General features: G+C 49.8%; 1 protein-coding gene across 1 annotated transcript; it reads left to right on the top strand.

The window, feature by feature from the left end:
- Positions 1-1,318: 1,318 nt before the first annotated feature.
- Positions 1,319-1,734, top strand: NHLH2 (nescient helix-loop-helix 2). Its single transcript, XM_060236338.1, has one exon. The coding sequence runs from the start codon at positions 1,319-1,321 to the stop codon at positions 1,727-1,729; it is 411 nt and encodes a 136-aa protein (XP_060092321.1). The 3' UTR covers positions 1,730-1,734.
- The last annotated feature ends 21,144 nt before the right edge of the window (positions 1,735-22,878 follow it).

The raw sequence follows: 22,878 nt of genomic DNA, 5'->3' as shown, positions 1-22,878 counted from the left end.
AAGCCCCCGGCCCCGGCGGGAGGGCGCCCGGGAGGGAGGGAGGGAGGGCCCCGCGGGGGGGGGGAGCCCTGCCCTCTGGAGACCTCCCCGCTAGAAAGGGAGATGGGGGGGGCTCCCTCTTCTCCCTCCCCGCCTGGACTGGGGCTGGATCCCACCTGGGGGGGAGCACGGGGGGCGGCCGGCCGGCGGGGGGGGCTTCCCAGGGAGGGAGGCGGGCGGGTTGCGCTGCAACGGAAGCCGGCCGCAAGGCCTAGCTGCGCCCTACCCACGCCGGCCTGGCGCCTTCCCCCAGCCTCGGGGGCCCTTTCCTCGCCCGCCGGCTCCCTCGGGGGAAAGCGGGGGGGCTCCCGGGCCGGCGGGAGGCTCCGTCTCTCCGGGAAGGAGGCCCCGATTCCCCGCCGGGCGCCTGCTCGGCCGCCGCAGGGGGACAAAGGGAAGACCCCCCCCCCCGGCGCGCCTGGGAAGATAAGCGGCAGGCCAGCACCGCCGCAGACCCCCGACCCCCCCCCCCCTCCCCCGGCAGCCCCGCGGCCACAACCTCCCCCCGACTAGCTCCTCTCGACAGCTGGGGAAACCAAGACGGGAAAGCCCAGAGCTGCACAAAGAAATTATTAGTATTATTCGTTTAGTTCGGAGATCACCGATGATTTCTTATCCTTTCTGGAGGGGCGCAAAAGGGGGGGGGGCCCTCCTGGCCTGGAACCCCCCCCCCCTTCGAGGGCAGCAGAGTCGCGACCCTCAGCTGCCGTCGCTGCTGGTGCTTCGAAGAGTCGCAGCAAACGAATAACCCGCCCGCTGTTGTCCTGATCCGTCCAGACCCCGAGCCGAAGAAGGAACCCTCGAGCCCACCCCCAGGACCCGCGCGGGAGCCCTCGAAGCCGGGCCGGGGGGGGGGGGGGAGGCGGCATCCAGAAGGGGCTTGAGCGGGCTCTGCTGAGCCCCGGCTGGGGGGGGGGGGTTCGCCTCCCGCCTTCCCCTGGGACTGGCAGAGGGGTCGCGCCGATCCCTCGGGCCGGAGAGGTGGGCTCTGGCCCAGGCTTAGGGGAGGCCGGCGTCGTCGAGGGAGGGCCGGCAGCCGGCTGGGGCGCGCTTGGGAGAAAGGGAGGGGGGAGGGAAGGAAAGCAGAAGCCCCCCCCCGCCCTTCCCAGCTGGCGACGCTGCAGCGGGTTGACTCGGGAGTAAGGCGGGAGAGGTGGAGGGCTCTGGCTTCTGGGGGGAGGGAGGGGGTTGGGTCGGGTGCCCCTGGGCCAAGGCCTGCCTGCCGTCGGGGGCTGCCTGACGCGGGCCTGCCGGTCTTGTGTGTCGCCCCCCCCCGCAGATGATGCTGAGCCCGGAGCAGGCGGCCGACTCGGAGGAGCAGCCCTCGTCGGCGCCCTCGTCGGAGCCGGAGTCGCTGGAGGCGGCGTCGGGGCTGCTGCGCGGCGGCTGCTGCTCCTCGGAGGCCGAGGGCGCCGACGGGGAAGGCCGCCCGCCGCCGCCGCCCTCCTCGCAGTACCCGCCGCCGCCGCTGAGCCGCGAGGAGAAGCGGCGCCGCCGTCGCGCCACCGCCAAGTACCGCTCGGCCCACGCCACCCGCGAGCGCATCCGCGTCGAGGCCTTCAACCTGGCCTTCGCCGAGCTGCGCAAGCTCCTGCCCACGCTGCCGCCCGACAAGAAGCTCTCCAAGATCGAGATCCTCCGCCTGGCCATCTGCTACATCTCCTATCTCAACCACGTCCTCGACGTCTAGGCCCCCCGCCCCGCCCCGCGGCCTTTCAGCTGGTGCCTTAAAAGGGCGGCCCCCGGTCGGGCCTGCCCGAGAGAAGCTGGGAAAGCCGCCGGGGCTGTGCGCCCAGGGCGCGCCCTCGCCTGCCCCGTCGCGGAGATGGAAGGAGGGACCCCCCACCCGGCGAGGAAGGGCCGCTGCTCCTCTTTCTCCCGCTCCGGAATCAGACTCGCTCTCCAAGTGCCCCTTTCTTGAGATCCAAAAAAGAGAGAAGAGAACAAGAAACGCTCTCCAGTTCCTCGTGACCTTAAACTCTGTGTGACCCGGGAAGGGAGTGCAGTATCAGAGTCACCTATTTATTCTTTACGTTAAGGTGGAGTCGGGTAATTTATTTATTTCCGTTCTTTTCTTAATTTATTGCCTCCCTGCCGGAGGGTGGCTCGCTCTGCCGCCTGGAGGGGCTTCTTGTTTTTTTGTGCCAACGCCGGTTTCTATTGGAATAGTCGCTGTGTTTACATGCTCTTCTTTGGTGGACTTGCTGGGTTTTTTTTTTACTTCGGAAGTGTTTGTATGGGGGAAGCGGTTTCCCTTCCCCTCTGGTCTCTTGCACTTCCCTGGTTTCCAAGCCTGTCTTTGATAGATCGTTCCTTGACAATATTTCGTTTTTTTTCCCCCCTTTTATTTTCCGTGTGGGTTCGAAGCGTTAGCACTTCGCTCGGAGGTTTTGGTTTGGTTTGGTTCCTTTTTTAAAAAGAAAAAGAAATCATCCGTGTCGTCGTTAACTCGTTATGAGCTGTAATTCTGTCTTTTAAAAAAGTATTTTGCAGAATATAAGGGAAGTAGTTTTGTCGGTCTGTGTGTTGTGTGTATGCCTAAGTGTGTGGTTTTTTACAGACGTTTCCTTTTTAAGGGTAATAAAATAAAACAGGACTACTTTCCGTTTTTGACAACCAAAAAAAAATGTACAACCAGAAAATATTTCATGCTTTTTTTTTTTTGCTGTGAGTCTCTTGAAACAAAAAACAAAAAAAGAAGTGTGTTTTAGAGAAAGGTTTTTAAAAAGAGAGAGAAGACATCTGTTATCCAAAGATTTTAGTCTTTTTCAGGGTTTTTCGGTGTGCGTGTGTTGCTTTGTACAAGGCAATATTTTGTAGTGAAAAAATAGGGAAAAAAATCTGGTTTCTATCAAAAGCAGTTTTCATATCTCTCATGAACGGTGCGCTGTTTTTGCATATAAATAAAAGGATCAAATAAAGCTGGTTTCCCCCCCTGTGTTCCCCCTCTTTCAATCTTCCCTTAAGGTGGAACTGGATAAAAAAAAAAATCAATTCATACCAAAGGTATTCTGGGAGCGTCCATTGGATTCGGCCCCAATGGAGATGAATGGAGCAAGCAGATAATAAACACATTTCCAGGGGTTTCCACATTCCACCGTTTGTCATCTCTGCAGAGCCTGCATCGATGCTATATTGGCTTCACGGCTTTCCCCCTTACACCTACGCACCTTAATTTCTAACTAGCATGCTTCCTTGGCTTTTCTGGAATTAGGCTGCTGTTACCTTTATTAATTTCGTTTTGGAGGGTACCCGTGTTGGTTTGCTGGAGAACAGCTCGATTCGAGTCCCGTGGTCCCTTGCTGGGGGTAGGAAGGGTGCTCAAGCTGCAGCCACGGCTATCTAGGTCAGTGAGGCATTAGAGACCAACAAGAGTTCTGTTTATTTAGATATTTATACCCAGCTTTTCCTCCCCAAAAGGATCCAAAGCGGCTCACAGTGTCCTCCCTTCCTCCATTTCAACCTCACCCCAAGGAGTCTGTGAGGTAGGTGGGACAGGCGGACCCAAGGTCAGCCAGAGAGCTTCTGTGACAGATGGGATTCGAACACAGGTCCTCCAGATTGTAGTCCTGTGTTCTAACTGCTAGACCTCAGTGACTTCGGAACAGAATGAATTTTAGGAAGCCAATTTCATCCTCGTTATTGCATTGAAAACATTTTCACAGAGGTTTTCTGTCCCAGGTTCAATGTGGGCGGGAAACAGGGTTTTTCCTGCTTCCCCATCACATCCTGGTACATTCGTGCATGTTCTGGGGGGGGGGGGGGGGGTTCCCCAGATTTTCTCTGATCTTTACTGAAACCTTGCTTTGTTTTGGGAAAGCACAATAATAAAGCTGGATGGCTGGGTGGGAAAATTCAAAGTCTCTAGAGACCCTTTCCCTTGTGGAGAATTCAGTTCACAGGGAGAAGCCCTCTTGCCGCACCCATCAAGAAGCTCATCTGGTGGGGACACAAGAGAGGGCCTTTTTGGTGGCAGCCCCACGATCCTAAAATGACCTCCCCAGGGAGGTGCCTGGCCCCCTCACTCTTGGCATTTAGGAGGCAGCTGAAGACAGTCTTGTTTAGGACTGCGTTTGACGAATTTAGTTTTTACTTATCAGCAGTCCTAGTTGAGATTTCACATTGCAGTCTTTTGTGTGTTTTTATCATTCTTGTTTTAATTATACGTGTGAGCCACCATGAGTTCTGAAAGGTAGAAAGGCGACTAATAAACATTTTCGATAGACAGACGAACAGACAGACATAAAAAGCAATAGGTAATAGATTCACTAGAGACTTTTGCTTTTTAAGCTAAAGACTTGCGTTGTTGTTTTTTTAAATGAAATCTGGGAATTCACAAAACCAAAAGCCTGTTGTTACAATAATATGTATTGAACCTGCCAATATCCTAATGCTATTTTTAAAATTGCAAGCACCCCAGTGGCCCAGGGGAGGGGGGCAAAGCAACTGCAGGGAAACCTGCCATGGGGAAGCCCCTTGTCCCTAGAATCATAGAGTTGGAAGGGACCTCTAGGGTCATCTAGTCCAACCCCCCCTGCACAATGCACAACCCCCTGCACAACTCCCTGTGCTTGAGCAGCAGGCTGCAGCAGGGGGGGGGGGGGACAGTGCCAAGACTGTTCCCTGTGTGGAAACTGCCCTCGTGTTGGACAGCTTTCTGCTCCAGTAATCAGGAAGCCCTTCCTTCAAATCAGTTCATGCCCACAAACTCAGGAGGAGATTAGCCACTCTGTACTCACATTCTGCGCCCCCCCCCCCCCCCACTTCCCAGAATATGCACGAATGTACCAGGATGTGATGGGGAAGCAGGAAAAACCCTGCTTCCCGCCCACATTGAACCTGGGACAGAAAACCTCTGTGAAAATGTTTTCAATGCAATAAAGGGCTGTGCAAATCAGATTCAAACTAGAGAATCACAGGGGTGATACGGAGTTTTCCACAATGGCCAGCCATACAGTCTCTCCTTTACTTATGTGTTTATCTATGTATTAGCCACCTTTCTGCTTTGTGGAACTCAAGGTAGCTGCCCTGAGCCTGCTTCGGCGGAATATAAATTTAAAATTATTTTAAAATTATTATAAAATGTAGCTAAAATAGCAATTATTATTTTTAAAAAAGGCCGCAATTTAAAATCTCCAATTATGACTGCCAATAAATTTTTTAAAAAAACTAAATTAAGTCCAATGCAGTCCTAAATCATTGTCATCTCTGGTTTTATCTTGTTTACCTCATGGTGCATTTGTAGCTTGGTTTTAATGACTTTTAAGATGAGGTTTTAATGTGTGTGTTTTAATTTGTCAGCCACATGGGTGGCCCTAGGAGAACAGAAGGCGGGAGGAATATTGTTGTTCACAGACGGTGATGGCAATAGATTATTAATAATAGATTAATAACAACACCTACTGCACTGAGACCCGAGGCAGGTTACAAATTACGATAAAGGCGATACAATCGAACAGCAAAGAGCTGTCACAAATGGAACAGTGTTGTAAGGCTAGGACTGAAGAACCGGGAAACAGTACAAGCTAATTTTAACAACAGTACCGAGGACAATAGCATAGGGTTGTATTAGACTCGCAGCCTGAGATGGATGAGAAATGGAAACTGCTGTCACGTCACAGCTGACTTACAGTGGTGCCCCGAGGCTTTTTCGAGGCAAGGCAGAATCATAGACACGTAGAGTGGGAAGGAGCCATAGAGACCATCTAGTCCAACCCCCTGCTTCATGCAGGATCGGCCTAAAGCATCAACAAACAATCAGCCAGCCTCATTTCGAAGACTGCCGATGAAGGGGAGCTCACCCCCTTCCTAGGCAGCTGGTCCCACCTCTGAACTACTCTCCTGTAAACATTTCTTTCCTAATATCCGGCTGGTACCTTTCTGCTTGTAATTTGAGCCCATCGCTTCGGATCCTAGCCGAAGTTCCCACTAAACTGAGTTAGTGTGAGCAGGCTCACAGTTCTTTAGCCTCCAACTCACACGTTTTTTTGTCTTCCGCTCAAGAAGGATGTCCCCGGAGCACACTAATTGATGCGGCAGCTCACGGCTTTAATGTCCGTAGCTCACAAAGTGGAATTTTTGCTCACAAGACTCTACAGCTTTTGCTCACAAGACTCTACAGTTGGGCTGCCAAATGGAACAGTTCCTTGCCCCTCCTCTAAACGACAGCCTTTCAGATATTTAAAGAGGCTACAAAGATGTACTTTGCCATCACCTGCTTATGCATCACAGCTCTGGTATTCCTTGGTGGTCGCCCAACCAAATACAGGCCAGGGTTGATTCTGCTTGACTTCTGAGATCTGATGAGACTGGGCTAGCCGGGGCCCTTCAGGTCAGTGGAAGGCTGAGAGATACCCTCCGATGAGACGGAGTGTGTGGGAAGAAATGTTCAGAGCGCAGAAGGTGTCAGTGACAGAACGGGGAGGCTCAGTCCTATGGCCCAGAAATAGGAAGCAGTGGGGTGGGGTGGGGAAACAGGTTTGCACCTGCTGAATTCAAGCACGAGCACAAGGAATCCCTTTTGGGCACAGTTTAAACTGAATTTAAAAATCATCCAGATCCTGATGGAGGTATATCCCAAGCCGGGCATGATCCCTGCGCAATTGTGGGCCTGAACCAATCCCCCACTGTCCCCTGGCTGAGTTTGTGGCTCCTTCTAAAGGGCTCTTCCATGGATCGCTGCTTCTGCTTCTATACTGCTGTTGGAGCCGAGAAAAAGGTGAGTGTGGGTGTGAGGGGGTGTATTCAACGCAATTGAAGAGGCTTCCCAAATTAAAGAATGATGGCATAAAAAACAGTAAAAGTGCTTCAGTAAATTGGATTTTGCAATCAGAGAACAATATCAAGAGAGGGTAAGGCATCCAAAAGCAATGAAGGGGGAAGAAGAGGGTGATGAAAACGACAACCCAGTCACCTGTAAAAAAAAGGGTCTATTGGGTTAAATGTAAAATATATTTTTTTCTTGGAAGTACAGACACTTTTTCACATTTCACACTTGGAAGTACAAAACTTTTTCACAACTTCACAAGTCGTAGAGGGGATGGTGTGGAATTGTTTTCTGTGGCCCCGGAAGGTAGTACCAGAACCAATGGGTTGAAATTAAATCAAAAGAGTTTCCGGCTCAACATTAGGAAGAACTTCCTGACCGTTAGAGCGATTCCTCAGTGGAACAGGCTTCCTCGGGAGGTGGTGGGCTCTCCTTCCTTGGAGGTTTTTAAACAGAGGCTGGATGGCCATCTGACAGCAATGAAGATCCTGTGAATTTAGGGGGAGGTTTGTGAGTTTTCCTGCATTGTGCGGGATTGGACTAGATACCCTGGAGGTCCCTTCCATCTCTTATGATTCTATAATTACAGAATAGGTATAATATGCATACTGCACCTAGCTCCTCATAGTAAAGAAGCTGGACCAGCTGGAATTTCTAAACCGTCTTCAAGGGTAGACCCATGTACAGAGCATTACAGCAGTCTAGCTTTGACTACTATTACATGGATCCACATGGGTTGATCTGTCAGGTCAAGGAAGGGAACCACTCTTTGAGCCAACAGAAGATGGATGAAAGTTTTTTGTTTGTTTATAAATGCAGCATGGGGCCCAACTAGGGTTGCCAAGTCCAATTTAAGAAATATCTCGGGACTTTGGGGGCGCAGCCAGGAGACATTAGAGGTGGAGCCAAGATCAAGGCTGTGACAAGCATAATTGAACTCCAAAGGGAGTTCTGGCCATCATATTTAAAGGGACGGCACACCTTTTCAATTCCTTCCTTCCATAAGAAATCATGAAGGATGAGGGCACCTTCTTTTGAGGCTCATAGAATTGGACCCCCTGGTCCAATCTTTTTGAAATTTGGGGCGTATTTTGGGGAGAGGCACTAGATGCTATACTGAAAATTTGGTGCATCTACCCCAAAAAACAGAGCCCCAGGCACCCGCGGGATCAATTCTCCATGATTATCTATGGGAATCAATCTCCATAGGGAATAAGAGTTCCCAGCAGACATTCCCCTCCCCTCCCCCCGCTTTCTGACGACCCTGAAGCGGGGGGAGGGCCTCCAAACCGGGGGATCCCCTGCCCCCACCTGGGGATTGGCAACCCTAGGCCCAACCATGGCAAACTTCTTTCCCCAACAACATTGGGTCCAATATTATACACTCAGGACTGCAAGCGTTAGCTGGACCTTGTTAAAACTGGAAGTTCAATACCCTTCAAGACCTCTTGCTGATGTTGTGACAGTGGAACACACATGGAGGAAGGGAGACACCTCAGCTGGGTATAGTGCCATAAAATCCCCCCTCCCCAAAACCAGCCATTTTCTCCAGGGGAACAGATCTTGGTCCTCTGGGGATGAACTGTAATAGCAGGAAGTCTCCAGGTGTCACCTGGAGGACGGAAATTCTATTTTGGCTCCTGAGCCACTGAATTTCACTGCCCTGATCTATAACCCCATGGTGCAGAGCGGTCAGCTGCAGTACTGCAGTCCAAGCTTTGCTCACGACCTGAGTTCGATCCGGCAGAAGCTGGGTTCAGGTAGCCGGCTCACGGTTGACTCAGCCTTCCACCCTTCCAAGGTCGGTAAAATGAGTCCCCAGCTTGCTGGGAGAAAGTGTCGATGACTGGGGAAGGCAATGGCAAACCACCCTGTAAAAAAAGTCTGCTGTGAAAATGTCATGATGAGACGTCAGCCCAGAGTCGGAAACGACTGGTGCTTGCCCAGGGGACGACCTTGACCTTTTAAATCTCTCCCTGGAATCCCCGTGAAAGGAAGAGAAAATGGATGCCAGCAGTCGTCTGCACCCAGAGCCTGTAATAAAAGGACAGTCCCTGGAGAATGAGAGCCACTCTCCCTCTGAGGCCTCCAGGCTGGGAGTTGATGAAGAACTGCAGAAGCAGGCAGAGATATTTCTTTACTTCCTTCATTGACGTCTTGCCTTCATCCCAAAGAAGACCCAAAGCATTTTACCCTCACAACAACGCTGTGAGGTAGGTTAGGATGATGAGAGCAGGTGACTGGCTGCGGGTCACCCAGCGAGCCTCCCATGGCAGCGTGGGGGGTTGGAGCCGGGGTCTCCTAGATCCTACATGCTGGCTGTAAATACAGGGGAACCTTTTTGCAGCTGCAGGATGGCCCATGACATTAGTGTACTACTAACCAATAGGAGGTCCACGGGCTTTATTGGGCTCGTTACTCAGCCACGGTTGATCTTGGTGACCATGAATTACTTGTCGCTGCCCCCCTGGCCAAAAGCAACCTGATGTAAGAAAGGAGAGCACCAGGCGGGCGAGGCCTGCTTGGCTAGAGATCCAGCCAGCCCAAGCAGGCCTCACTCACCTGGGGCTCTTCTGGACCGCACCCCCCACACACACACGGTCAGAAGTCCAGCAAGCTGCCTGCTGCCCAAAATCACATAAGAAGTGGAGAAAGGGTGGCGTGGGCTTCTCCGGGGGTTAATGAGGGCTTCTGGGAGTGGTTGGCTGGCTGCCCGCTCTCCTAATGCAGGGATTCTTCTGCAGCTTCAGCTACTAGTCAATGGACAAGGTAGGTAGGTGGGGGAGGAGGTGGGGGGCCATCAGAAAGGTTCAGGAGCTGCACTCCTGTGAGTTCCTGCGGAATCTGAGGCCTGCTCCCTACTTATTTCAACATGACCTGAGAAATCTCTCCCTGACCAGTGTCTTCCAGCCCATTCCCATATCCTCCTGGAAATGCACTGGAACAGCCACCTCAATCAACATCCTGCCCCAATCACAAGTAGGGTTGCGAGGGGCCCCGCCATGGCGAGCTTTCTGCTGGCGTCAAGTAATGTCACTCCTACGTAAAACTCCAAAGCGATGTCTCACGTTGCTCTAGGAATCACCAGAGAGTTTACAGTTTCGCCATAGATTTTTATGCGATTCCTAGAGTGACACAACACCACTTCCGGTTTCTCGGGGAAGTGATGTCACCAGGGACTTTTTTTGTAGAAAAAACCCCAGCAGGAACTCATTTGCATATTAGGCTACACCCCTGACATCACCATTGCTTTGCACAGGGTTTTCTTTGTAGAAAAAGCCTATTTGCATATTAGGACACACCCTCTGACACTAAGCCAGCCGGAACTGCGTTCCTGCACAAAAAAGTCCTGGACATCACACAATTCCAGCAACACAATACTACTTCCAGTTTCCCCTGGAAGTGATATCATGCCACATGCAATACCGGAGAGCCCCCCTCTCCCCACATTCCCCTGGCTAATGGAGGGTTGAACCAAAGGTGAGGCTGACCAATGGCTGTGGCCATGCGAACACCATGCCTTTAGCCAGGGCTTTTTATGTAGCAGGAACTCCTTTGCATGTTAGGCCACACCCCCTTAATGTAGTCAATCTTCCTGGAGCTTACAATAGGAAAGGAAAGGTCCCTTTGCAAGCACCAGTCGTTTCCGACTCTGGGGTGACGTTGCTTTCACAACGTTTTCACGGCAGACTTTCTACGGGGTGGTTTGCCATGGCCTTCCCCAGTCATCTACGCTTCCCCCCCCAGCAAGCTGGGTAATTTTACCGACCTCGAAGGATGGAAGGCTGAGTCAACCTTGAGCCGGCTACCTGAAAACCCAGCTTCCACTGGGGATCGAACTCAGGTCATGAGCAGAGTCAGTGAAATCAAATCATTTACAACCATTCTGTAACCTGGGCTCCCTATTTGACTTTCAGCTCCGAAAAAAACCCCAACCAACCAATGTCTCTGCATCTCTCACAGCATCAAGAAAAATTTACCAAATTGCCCCCAGTGTTGCTGAGAGATCAGATTTTAAGAAATTAATCACAGAACCATACAGTTGGAAGGGACCTCCAGGGTCATCTAGTCCAACCTCCTGGACCATGCAGGAATGTCACAAATACCTCCCACCCCCCACAAGAGACACCCTGTGAGGTGGGTGGGGCTGAGAGAGCTCTCACGGAAGCTGCCCTTTAAAGGACAGCTCTGCCAGACCTATAGCTGACCCAAGGCCATTCCAGCAGCTGCAAGTGGAGGAGTGGGGAATCAAACCAGGTTGTCCCAGATAAGAGTCCACGCACTTAACCACTACACCAAACTGGCTCTCTAGAAGAAGATAGAAGATATTGGATACATACTCCGCCCTTCACTCTGAATCTCAGAGCGGCCTACAATCTCCTTTACCTTGCCTCCCCCACAACAAATACCCTTTGAGGTAGGCAGGGCTGAGAGAGTTCCCACAGTAGCTGCCCTTTCAAGGACCACTCTGCGAGAGCTATGGCTGACCCAAGGCCATTCCAGCAGCTGCAAGTGGAGGAGTGGGGGATCAAACCCGGTTCTCCCAGAGAAGAGTCCATGTGCTTAACCGCTACGCCAAACTGGCTTTCAACTTTTGACCAACTGTACTTAACTCAACACTTAACCAATTGCACTTGATCAACTGCAGTGTTGAATGTCAGCACTGCACCAACTGCAGTAGAACAGCTCGATTCAAGTTCAGCGGCACCTTAGCGTCCAACACATTTTTCGGGTAGGAAAACTATCGAAAACTCATGCCCCCAAAATCTTCAATCAATCAATCAATCAATCACCTTTTATTTGTATCCCGCCCTCCCCGGCCGAAGCAGGCTCAGGGCGGCTAACAGCAAGACCTTGTTCTCTAAGGTACTCTAAGACTTAACTGTGTCTTAATGAATCATTAAATGTGAGTCATGTGACTATTCCTCCACCCCCCACCCCCACCCCCACCCCTGCATTGGGATCAAGTCCCTCCACGAGGAAGGCCCACCTCTTCTCGCCTCAACCAGGGTGGTGCTCACGCATCCGTATCTTCAGCCACTCCCTCCCTGAAGTCTGGTTCTATCGTGTGGTACGGATGAATAATTCAACAAGGCACCTTGGACAGGTTGGGGAGGCCCTTGGCGACTTCCCATCAGCTTCTGAACGAGGCCTCGGCCTCTTTCGCACAGACAAGGAGAGAAGCGGCCTCTTTTGCGTGGCATTTGGGAGCGGCCCGGAGAGGGGCTTTCCTGGGGTCTCGGCAGGAATAACGATTTGAGATTATCTCATTTCCTTGACTGATCTCCTCTCCTGCTCTTCCTTTGCTCTGTGTTGCACCCATCCTTTCTTCCTCTTTTCCTCCCCTGTCTGTCTGTAAAATCTGAGCCCCCAAATCACAGCTCCATGCTTAGTTTTACATACTGGAGGCAAAAAGGGAGGGAAAGGAAGTAGCTGTGACGGTCCACAAAGAAATACAAGAAATAAAAGCCATTGAATACCTTTGATCAAGACCAGACAAAATAACACCATGCATTGCGCAAGCGATGGGAAATTAAGACACCTTTTTTGTCCTTTGTTCTATCAGTATCTTTCTTTCCTTCCTTCTCTCTCTCTCTCTCTCTCTTTCTTTCTTTCTTTCTTTCTTTCTTTCTTTCTTTCTTTCTTTCTTTCTTTCTTTCCTTCTTCCTTCCTTCCTCCTTCCTTCCGTTCCTTCCTTCCTTCCTTCTTTCTTTCTTTCTTTCTTTCTTTCTTTCTCTCTCTCTCTCTTTCTCTCTCTCTCTTTCTCTCTCTCTTTCTTTCTTTCTTTCTTTCTTTCTTTCTTTCTTTCTCTCTTTCTTTCTTTCTTTCTTTCTCTCTCTCTCTCTTTCTTTCTTTCTTTCTCAATTTCTCTCTCTCTTTCTCTCTCTCTTTCTTTCTTTCTTTCTCTCTCTCTTTCTCAATTTTTTCTCTTTCTCTGCCTCTTTCCTTCTTTCTCTGCCTCTTTCCTTCTTTCTTTCTCAATTTCTCTCTCTCTTTTTCTTTCTTTCTTTCTCAATTTTTCTCTTTCTCTGCCTCTTTCCTTCTTTCTCTCTCTCTCTTTCTCTCTCTCTCTTTCTTTCTTTCTTTCTTTCTTTCTTTCTTTCTCTCTCTTTCTTTCTCTCTCTTTCTTTCTTTCTTTCTTTCTTTCTCTCTCTCTCTCTCTCTTTCTTTCTCTCTCTTTCTTTCTTTCTCTCTCTCTCTCTCTTTCTCTCTCTCTCTCTCTCTGTGTGCTTCAGGTTTGTCTCTGGCTCTCTCCGTTGGTTTGGGATGAGCCCTCCCAGGTCCCCCTTGGGAGGGAGGCAGGTGTTGCTTCAGCCGAGCGCATGCAACCAAATTACAAGCCCGTCTGTCGCCTCCTCTGGGAAATGAAGGAGTGGAGCGGGGAGGGAGGGGGGGGGGGAGGAGGCCACATCGCAGACGAGAAAGGCGGAGGAGCAGAGCATCCGTGTGTCGATGGGAGAATGAAAACATGAGTCACTCCAGCTCCATCACAAAGCAGGGATCATCCCCTGAAATAGAAACATCACCGGTCAGAGACAGAAGGAAACAGCAGAGGTTGTGTTGGGGGTTCCTGGGGAAAAGGTCAAGAGGCCCACCAATCTCTTTCCTGCCTCCCCCCCATCTATATGTATTGGAAGGCTCCACACACATTAAATCAGACCTGAGGGAGATCTCCTTCTAGGCCCCTAACAGTGCCTCCAGGTAGACTTTGAACATCCAAGCAGAAGCCTTTCCAGGGAGTCTTTCCCAGGGTTTGCTGTCTGCTGGTTCATGTAGCTTTCTGTGGTGCTTTGGAAAATATCCAGAATCCTTCAGAATACCGAAGAGGGGTGCTACCCACATTTCTTGAAAACCTGGACAATTTTCTTGCAAACAATCTTATCTCCAGGGTGGCTAATGAGGGGGGTGGGGGGGGCAGGGAACAAACTAAGGGCCCCTTGAAGCCGGCATGCTGCTGCATCCAGCCCAACACCTTTCCAGTGATTTTCCTTTTGATGCAGCTCTGACTGGAGCCTTGAAGAGCACAGAGAAATCTAAGACGGCACTCCAGCAGCTTGGCTGGCCTTTCTGCAATCCTGAAGCAGCATGCTAGCAGCCAGCCGAAGCAACCTTTCCCTCGCCTTCCCTCAACGTCTTGCCTTCTTCCTCAGCCTTTCTGCTTTCGTTACTTTCTCCCTCCACCGAATTTTTCCGCGTTCCCACCAAAGATTCCCAAGTCTTGCCTTCTCATCCCCATCTTGTTTGGCAATAGAATGTACTTAAGGAGTAGTATAGTCACAACTTCGTGAGTATAATGGGCAGAAGGAAAAAGGCGGGTCTCATTTTGGGTAGGAGCTCACAGGAGAGGAGCTCCGGAACCTCTGAAGTTTTATTTTGCTCTTTCTGACGACCCCTCCCCACCAATACTTGCTTCTGGGCTCCATCGTTCAAACCCCCTGTGAGAATTTTGCAGAACTCTTAACATTTGACAAACGTTCTTAATATTTTTCCCCACAACGACCAATGGGAAAATAACCAAAACATCTAAAGCAGACCGATGGAAATCTTCCTCGTGCCACTGTGGCCGCATAGGAGAAAGTCATTTGAAAAGGATGATGGGAGTGAGGTTTTACGATGACAATTCTAATTCAAGAAGCATTTGAAGGTAGATGCTGAGCTGATTTAATTTAGTCCGCCTTCTGGTGATGTCACGGGTGTGTGGCATAGGCAAATGAGTTGTGCCAATGAGCTCCAGTACCTCTTTTTCTACAAAATGACCCCCGGAGAAAGGCAATATTTCCTCAGGTTCTTACTAAGTGGTAAAAAGATGCTTCCCTCCCCCACCTCATTCTCTTTACATGAATGGTAATGGGACATTAATCTGTTTTAGTGGTTATACGGGGTGGGGTGGGGGGAGTTAGAGGCACTGGGTGGTTATCATTATTACTGTGTTGGTGGACAATCTAATAGTCCTTGTAAAGCCTTCTTTGCTATATGACAAACGATGTTGTCTTTTTAATGTCATTAAAATTTAGATTTATAACAGATGTCATACCCAGTCTTCTCTCTCCAATGGGGACCTCAAGCTGTTTTCCAGTCCTCCATTTTATCCTGCTGGGTGACCTACTGCGTGGGCCTCTTGACCCTTGGGGTGCTCACAGTTTTCTCAGAACTCTCTCAGCCCTACCTGCCTCACAAGGTGACTGTTGTGAGAGGAAGGGGAGGCGATTCTCAGCTGCTTTGAGACACATGGGGTCTTGGGCCAGTCACGGTTCTCCCAGAACTCTCTCAGCCCCACCTGCCTCACAAGGTGACTGTTGTGAGAGGAAGAGGAGGCGATTCTCAGCTGCTTTGAGACACATGGGGTCTTGGGCCAGTCACGGTTCTCCCAGAACTCTCTCAGCCCCACCTGCCTCACAAGGTGACTGTTGTGAGAGGAAGGGGAGGCGATTCTCAGCTGCTTTGAGACACATGGGGTCTTGGGCCAGTCACGGTTCTCCCAGAACTCTCTCAGCCCCACCTGCCTCACAAGGTGACTGTTGTGAGAGGAAGGGGAGGCGATTCTCAGCTGCTTTGAGACACATGGGGTCTTGGGCCAGTCACGGTTCTCCCAGAACTCTCTCAGCCCCACCTGCCTCACAAGGTGACTGTTGTGAGAGGAAGGGGAGGCGATTCTCAGCTGCTTTGAGACACATGGGGTCTTGGGCCAGTCACGGTTCTCCCAGAACTCTCTCAGCCCCACTTGCGTCACAAGGTGACTGTTGTGAGAGGAAGGGGAGGCGATTCTCAGCTGCTTTGAGACACATGGGGTCTTGGGCCAGTCACGGTTCTCCCAGAACTCTCTCAGCCCCACCTGCCTCACAAGGTGACTGTTGTGAGAGGAAGGGGAGGCGATTCTCAGCTGCTTTGAGACACATGGGGTCTTGGGCCAGTCACGGTTCTCCCAGAACTCTCTCAGCCCCACCTGCCTCACAAGGTGACTGTTGTGGGGAGAGGAAGGGAAGTTGATTGTCAGTTGCTTTGAGACACGTGGGATCTGCTGGGTGACCTTCAGCCAGTGACTATTCTCTCAGGACCCCCTCAGCCTTACCTGCCTCCCAAGGTGCCTGTTGTAGGGGGAGGAAGGGAAGGCGATTGTAAGCCACTTTGAGACTTCTTACGGTAGAGAAAAGTGGGGTATAAAACCCTACTCTTCTTCCTCTTCATCCCTGCGAGGCAGACTCAGCTAAGGAGGTCTCACCCAGCAGCCTTCTATGGTGGACTGGGGATCGAAGTATTAGAGACAGGTTGCGTAAAAGCTCTCTTATTACACGTTGCCTGTCGTTCAGGTTATCTGGTTCAGGGCATTCTAATTCTCTTCATTCTGAGCACTATAGCTTCTATCATCATTCTGGGGTTGGTGGGAAGTTTTCAAATTGTTTTCTGATGAGAAATGCTTTCCCCAAAGAGAGATCCTTAGATTCCATTGCAAATAGCATTAGTGTGTGTGTGTGTTTAATCAGAACCAAGACATTCCCATTCCTGTCAGTTTTGGCCCTGGAATTCCCACTAGCATCCTGAAGCTGATGGCCGATTTTGAATCTCCTCGCTTTGCTCTCTGATGAGTGACGCCGGCCGTAAACGGAGAGACAGGCCGATTCTTTTATTACTGTCGGTTCTTTGTAACAGCAGCAAGCAAAGTGATTGGTTTTGTTGGGATGTTTCGTTCGGATCAGGGTCATACACGATGAGGGGTGTGTGTGTGTGCGTGTAATCTTTAGCCTGAGACCCATGGCGGCTCTCAGCGACCCCATCTCTCTCAGGTATTAAATGGATGTGGTCTTGTTCTCACGCGCACTGTTTAAATCCCTGGGAATAAATTCTTTTTCCAACCGAGCCTGGTTGTCGGAGTTCAAATGGGTGGCCTTAAACAACTGCTGACTTTTTGTAAATATGAACGTTTTTGCTGCTACAAACTGCCCTGCCTCTTCATCTAGAAAGATCACCTCGGGCCGCTGTGTAGAATTCTGTTCAAGTGTCAGTGGAATGAACGCTTCCTACACTGAACATTGGATTGCCTTAGACTGCAGTTCCTCAGTTCCCGGTCCCATTGTTTTTATTTCGTTTGACTAAGAATCTCGCTGTTGGATTGAATTGCTTTTTGCTACCCGCATTGATTGTTTCATTGCTGTAGACCAGAGGTGTCAAACAGGTGGATCAGGTCCCCAGAGTGCTCTTATCGGGCCCGTGAGCAACTCACTGTTGCCTGTTTCCTTCTCCCTCTCTTGCTTCCTTCTACATCACAGCTTGCTTTGCCAGGCTTGCTCAATCAAGCTTTGCCAGGCTTGCTCAATCAAACTGGAGAGCCAGTTTGGTGTAGTGGTTAAGTGTGCGGACTCTTATCTGGGAGAACCGGGTTTGATTCCCCACTCCTCCACTTGCACCTGCTGAAATGGCCTTGGGTCAGCCGTAGCTCTGGCAGAGGTTGTCCTTGAAAGGGCAGCTGCTGTGAGAGCCCTCTCCAGCCCCACCCACCTCACAGGGTGTCTGTTGTGGGGGAGGAAGGTAAAGGAGATTGTGAGCCGCTCTGAGACTCTTCGGAGTGGAGGGCGGGATAAAAATCCAATATCTTCTTCTTCTTCTACAGAGCAAAGCCTCTATTTGCTCCATTGGCTGACCAGCACACAAAATAACTTACATACAAAAGCTCACAATGCCCAGCCATTTCATGTTTTCCTCTGGGTCTTAGTCTCAAAGCATTGACCATGAGATTTCTGTAACGAATGTCAGTAAATCAAAAGTCGGTTTGCAACTTACATATACACACCTGAACAGCATACTCAAGATTGCTACAGCACATACATTGGAGCTTTTCACACTTACCAAGGGAAACCGGAAGGGAATTGGTATTGTGCTGCCTTGGAATAATCTGGGATAGGGATGGGAGTTTCAGACACATGATTTTCTTTCCAGTAGGGTTCTGTGTCTGAAGCGAGACATTTCACACTGTTCCACTTTTATCTCGCTTCCAGGAGCGCCGGCTGTTTTCGTGCCTTTTTTTGCCGGCTGGCGCGTGATCTCCGCAATTTTTTTTTAACGTTGGGCTAAGAGCACTATAGCACTATAATGAAGTATCAAAACAGTGCAACAGCACCACCATTAGGATGCCAGGGCTCGGTTGAGATGTCTGAGATCACTGCTGTTGACACTTGATAACAAGTACCCCATTGGATATATAGTTCAAGTAGGAGAGCAGGGCACCAGTCATTGGTCTGTCACCTGTTGCTAGGTTCTCAAGTTAGCCCACAGACCACACAACTAGATTCCCAAGTTAGCCCACAGACCCTATTTAACCCTCCATCTGATGTCTGGCTTCTCCCCTACATAGAATGTTTCTGTCTTTGAGAGCTTCTAACGTGCACTATCTATAACATCTAGCTAGTTGCATCTAGTGGTATAGTGGGAGCATTAAATGAACATAATGTTACCTTTGTGCTGCCTGTTAATCTTTTCATAAATAGATATTTATCATGTTTTCCTTCAAACTGGTTTAATTACATCTGCCATCTTTTTCAGTAGCTGAGACCTGAAAAGAAGTGTCTTTAGAACAAAGTATAGCTCTCCTTCTTGGCTCCGAAGAACTCATGGTACTCAACAGTCATGAGAACCATCTTAATTTCTAAATCAGACAGGTTTGATTCTTCCAGTGGGTTTCCTAAACAAACAATATATTGCGTCTCTGTGTTCAGAAGAGTGTTAGTAACTTTTCTTCATAATTGTATGGTACTGTCTAAACTTCTTCAATTTATACTTCAGTGCGACTAGTTATTCATTTCAATAGTACAATATTCCGCTTGTGCAATATACATAAGATCCACGGGTCAGATCTAACTATCAGGCATCCAAGGCCACCATGAACATGAATACGAAACAAACAACGATCTTCTTTGTGGTCTCTGTGCGTCACACTCATGGGATAGAGCACCTGCGCCAATCCCCGAATCGGTACCTAAAAGGCCCGGGATTTTTTCGTGCTCAGCACCAACGGGCATGCGCAGGCGTCCCAGTGCGCATGCTCGCCAGCGCGAGGATCCCGCCAGTTCCTTTCTGACCGCTGCGCTGAGAGGATCTCCTTTCATGTCCCCGGTCGGTAAAGTAATCTTGGATTGCTTTTTTGCCTGTTGTATATAGCCCATTTGTTATTTTCTTAGTGTAGTTAGTTAGTTGTTAGATAGTTAGTGTTGTTTAAAAAAAAAAAAGTTTGTTGGACTTGCCCTTCGTTGCTCAGTCCCCCCCCCCATTTTTCCCCCTCAGAGACTTTACTAGGTGGGGTTTTTTCCTGGGCGTCTATGGAAAGACGTTGGAGTTTTTTTAAGAGGTGCAGCTCCTGTGGGAAGAAGATTGCCCCCCCCCCCAACGGATGGGCTGAGGAGTAAAAGGGAGAAAGATAGGTTGCTTACCTGTAACTGTAGATCTTCGAGTGGTCATCTGTGCATTCACACTCATGAGACAGAGTGCCTGCGCCAATCCCCGAATTGGTACCTAAAAAGCCTGGGATTTTTTCACGCTCGGCATCAACGGGCATGCGCAGGCGTCCCAGTGCGCATGCTCGCCGGCGGCAGCGTGAGGATCCCGCCAGTTCCTTCCTGACCGCTGGAAGCCCCAACTGGAGGGAAACCGTCAGCAGTGGGGAAGGAGGGCGGGTAGTGTGAATGCACAGATGACCACTCAAAGATCTACAGTTACAGGTAAGCAACCTGTCTATCTTCTTCGTGGTCTCTGTGCTTCATCCATCCAACATTCCCATCCTTCCACCGGGTGGGGAGACCACAGCTTGGGGACAACTGTCTCCCATACAAGGAGGCATCTTTGTGCCTCTGTCTCTGCTCACAGATTGGTGGGGAGAAAACCTAGCACAAACAACAGCCAAGAAGAAGAACCAACACTTTTACGGTTACTGTATGGTACCATCAGTGGGTTTTGTAGGCACTCCAACTCAGGAAACAAAATATTAACCTACTGCCTCCACTCCACCAACACAAGAACATCCGAAGAAGCCTGCTGGATCAGACTGCTAGTCCATCTAGTCCAGCATCCTGTCCCACACGGTGGCCCACCAGGTCCTCTGAAGATCCAACATCAGGGTGCAGAGGCCGAGACTTTCATAAGAACATCAGAAAATTCCTGCTGGATCAGGCCAGTGGTCCATCTAGTCCAGCATCCATTCCACAACGGCCAACCAGTCGTCCCAGATGATGTTGTGATGACCACAAACAGAGATGGCTTTAAAAGCTGATTAGGCAGATTCCTGGAGGCCAGATCCATCAACGGCAACTAGATCTGGTGACTAAAGGGAACCTCAGTAGAGATAGTACAGTTCTAGACAGCAGCTGCAGGAGGCAACATGAACATACATGAAAACATGAAGCTTCCTTCTTCTGAGCTGGATTCTTGATGTTTCCAGATCAGTATTGTCAACTCTGATGACTGTACTTCAATTTGGAGTAGTGGTTAAGTGTGTGGACTCTTATCTGGGAGAACCGGGTTTGATTCCCCACTCCTCCACTTGCAGCTGCTGGCATGGCCTTGGGTCAGCCATAGCTCTGGCAGAGGTTGTCCTTGAAAGGGCAGCTGCTGTGAGAGCCCTCTCCAGCCCCACCCACCTCACAGGGTGTCTGTTGTGGGGGGAGAAGATATAGGCGATTGTAAGCTGCTTCGAGTCTCTGATTCAGAGAGAAGGGTGGGGTATAAATCTGTAATTCTTCTTTTTCTTCTTCTCCTCCTCCTTCTTCTTCTCCTTCTCCTCCTCCTCCTCCTCCTTCTTCTCTGGGTCCTCAGGCAGAGATCTATGCTCATCACCAGATACTTGATCTTTTTCACTGAAGATCCTGGGGAGGTTCAACACCTTCTGCATGCCAAGAAGATGCTCTATTGCAGAGCCAAGCCCTCTCCCAGGTAGAGGAAGCCCTATTGTTGGCCCTCCATGGCCACTGGTTGGCGACTGTGTGAAACAGGATGCTGGACTAGATATCTTCTGACACAGCAGGGCTCTTATGTTTTGATGAGCATGTACAGGTAAAGGGGTTTAATGCATACCATACAGGATCTTCTGATACTGCCGTGGCAGGGGGAAAGTGGAGTCTTTTGTCAGCTAAACTCCTTATGCAGAATTGGCCCTTTTTACAGCATTCATCACAGAAGCCACCAATAAGTTTATCAAAGGAATAACAATACATAATAATATATAACCAGCGGGCCTGTTGATATCTTTATTTATCCCAGTACAAATCGGGCATGCCACTCCTTAGGCAACAGACAGATCAAGGCAACACGGTCTCTGGCTTTTGTATAAATTATTCTAAATTGGAAATAATCCCAAAGTCTCCCAGAGGAAACAGAAAAGATTCATACAATCCCGCTTTCAATTTAAATGGATTTCAGACACTCAAAGGCATTTGGGAGTAGATATAACACCTAATTTACAAAGGCTCGTCCAAGCAAATTATAGAAACCTAATCTCCAATGCTAATTACAAAGAGTGGTCAAGTCTCAATTTATCCTAATCAACTCGGAACTGATACGATAAAAACGGGGGTGTGCGCCACATTTTTATTCTATTTCCAAATCCTTCCTGCTGCCGTGTCCTGTAAATTGCTATCTGAATGGCAAAGTGCTACAGATCAGTTCACTTGAAATTCCATTTAAAAATGAGAATCCCTTTGTTGGTAGCGAGGCTTCCATTCAACACAAGCAGCCTAAACTCTCATGACATATTTCTATCCTGAAGCCACGCAGTTAAGGAATAGAGCCCAATACAGCGCCAAATACAAGGATCTACACAACAGATTTGTTTAGGACTGACTGAAGATATCATATACACAAGACAACAAAATAGACTACAGTAGAGAATCCTCTTTTGGCTAAGGTATGAGTACTGTGGTGCAAAGTGGTAAGCTCTGTTCACGACCTGAGTTCAATCCTGGCAGAAGCTGGGTTCAGGTAGCCGGGGCTCCAGGTTGACTCAGCCTTCCATCCTTCCAAGGTTGGTGAAATGAGTCCCCAGCTTGCTGGGGGGGAAAGTGTAGATGACTGGGGAAGGCAATGGCAAACCACCCCATAAAAGTCTGCCATGGAAACAGCATGATGTGATGTCACCCCATGGGTTGGTAATAGGCTTGCCAATCCCCAGGTCCCAGCGGGGGTTCTTCCGCTTTCCCAGGCTCCTTCCCGCCCCCAGTCAGCTGGCTGGCGGTGGGGGAGGGGGAAGCCCCGCCCTCAGAGGACCATTTGACTTATCACCTCCGGAGGCTTCAGTCTCCGATTGAAAGGCTTCCTCTTGGGATGGTGCGTCTGTGTTACTTTGGAGAAGTTGGCAGCAACTCGTGAGTAGAGAGGCCACTCCCTCGCTTCAGAGTCGTCAGAAATGGGGGGGGGGAAGGGAAACGTCTGCTGAGCACTTCATTATTCCCTATGTGGAGATCGATTCTCATAGGGTATGATGGGGAATTCATCTGGAGGTTTCGGGGGCTCTGGGGTAGCTGTCTTTTGAGGTAGAGGCACCCCATTTTCAGTATAGTATCTAGTGCCTCTCCCCAAAATACCCCCAAATTTCAAAACGATTAGACTAGGGGGTCCGATTCTATGAGCCCCAAATAAAGGTGCCCCTATCCTTCTTCATTTCCTATGGAAGGAAGACATTTAAAAAGGTGTGCTGTCCCTTTAAATGTGATGGCCGGAACTCCCTTGGAGTTCAATGATGCTTGTCACATCCTTGTTCCTGGCTCCGCCCCCAATGTCTCCTGGCTCCATCCCCAAAGTCCCCAGATATTTCTTGAATTGGACTTGGCAACCCTAGTTGGTAATGATTCGGTGCTTGCATAGGGGACTACCTTTCCCCTTATGAGTACCAGAGCAGCCTGAATGGTCCAGATTGTCACGTGCTGCACAATCCCCATCAATGTTCCCCTCTACGATGGAATCAAATTAGGTTTATTCATTAAATGAAGATGCTACAGTTCCAAGACTAAGACTGATTTCGCACTAGGGCTTGTTCCGGCCCGGGCGGAGAGCCCTTTTGCCCCCGGCACTTCCCTCAGTTTTCGCACAAGCTGCCT

Source organism: Heteronotia binoei, chromosome 4, assembly GCF_032191835.1.
Source record: "Heteronotia binoei isolate CCM8104 ecotype False Entrance Well chromosome 4, APGP_CSIRO_Hbin_v1, whole genome shotgun sequence".
NCBI lineage: Eukaryota > Metazoa > Chordata > Lepidosauria > Squamata > Gekkonidae > Heteronotia > Heteronotia binoei.
The sequence above is the reverse complement of the archived record's forward strand: the minus strand, read 5'-3'. Positions and strand labels throughout refer to the sequence as shown.

Excerpts from the sequence above, each read along its gene's own strand:
- NHLH2 (XM_060236338.1), top strand. The coding sequence starts at position 1,319 with ATGATGCTGAGCCCGGAGCAGGCGGCCGACTCGGAGGAGCAGCCCTCG.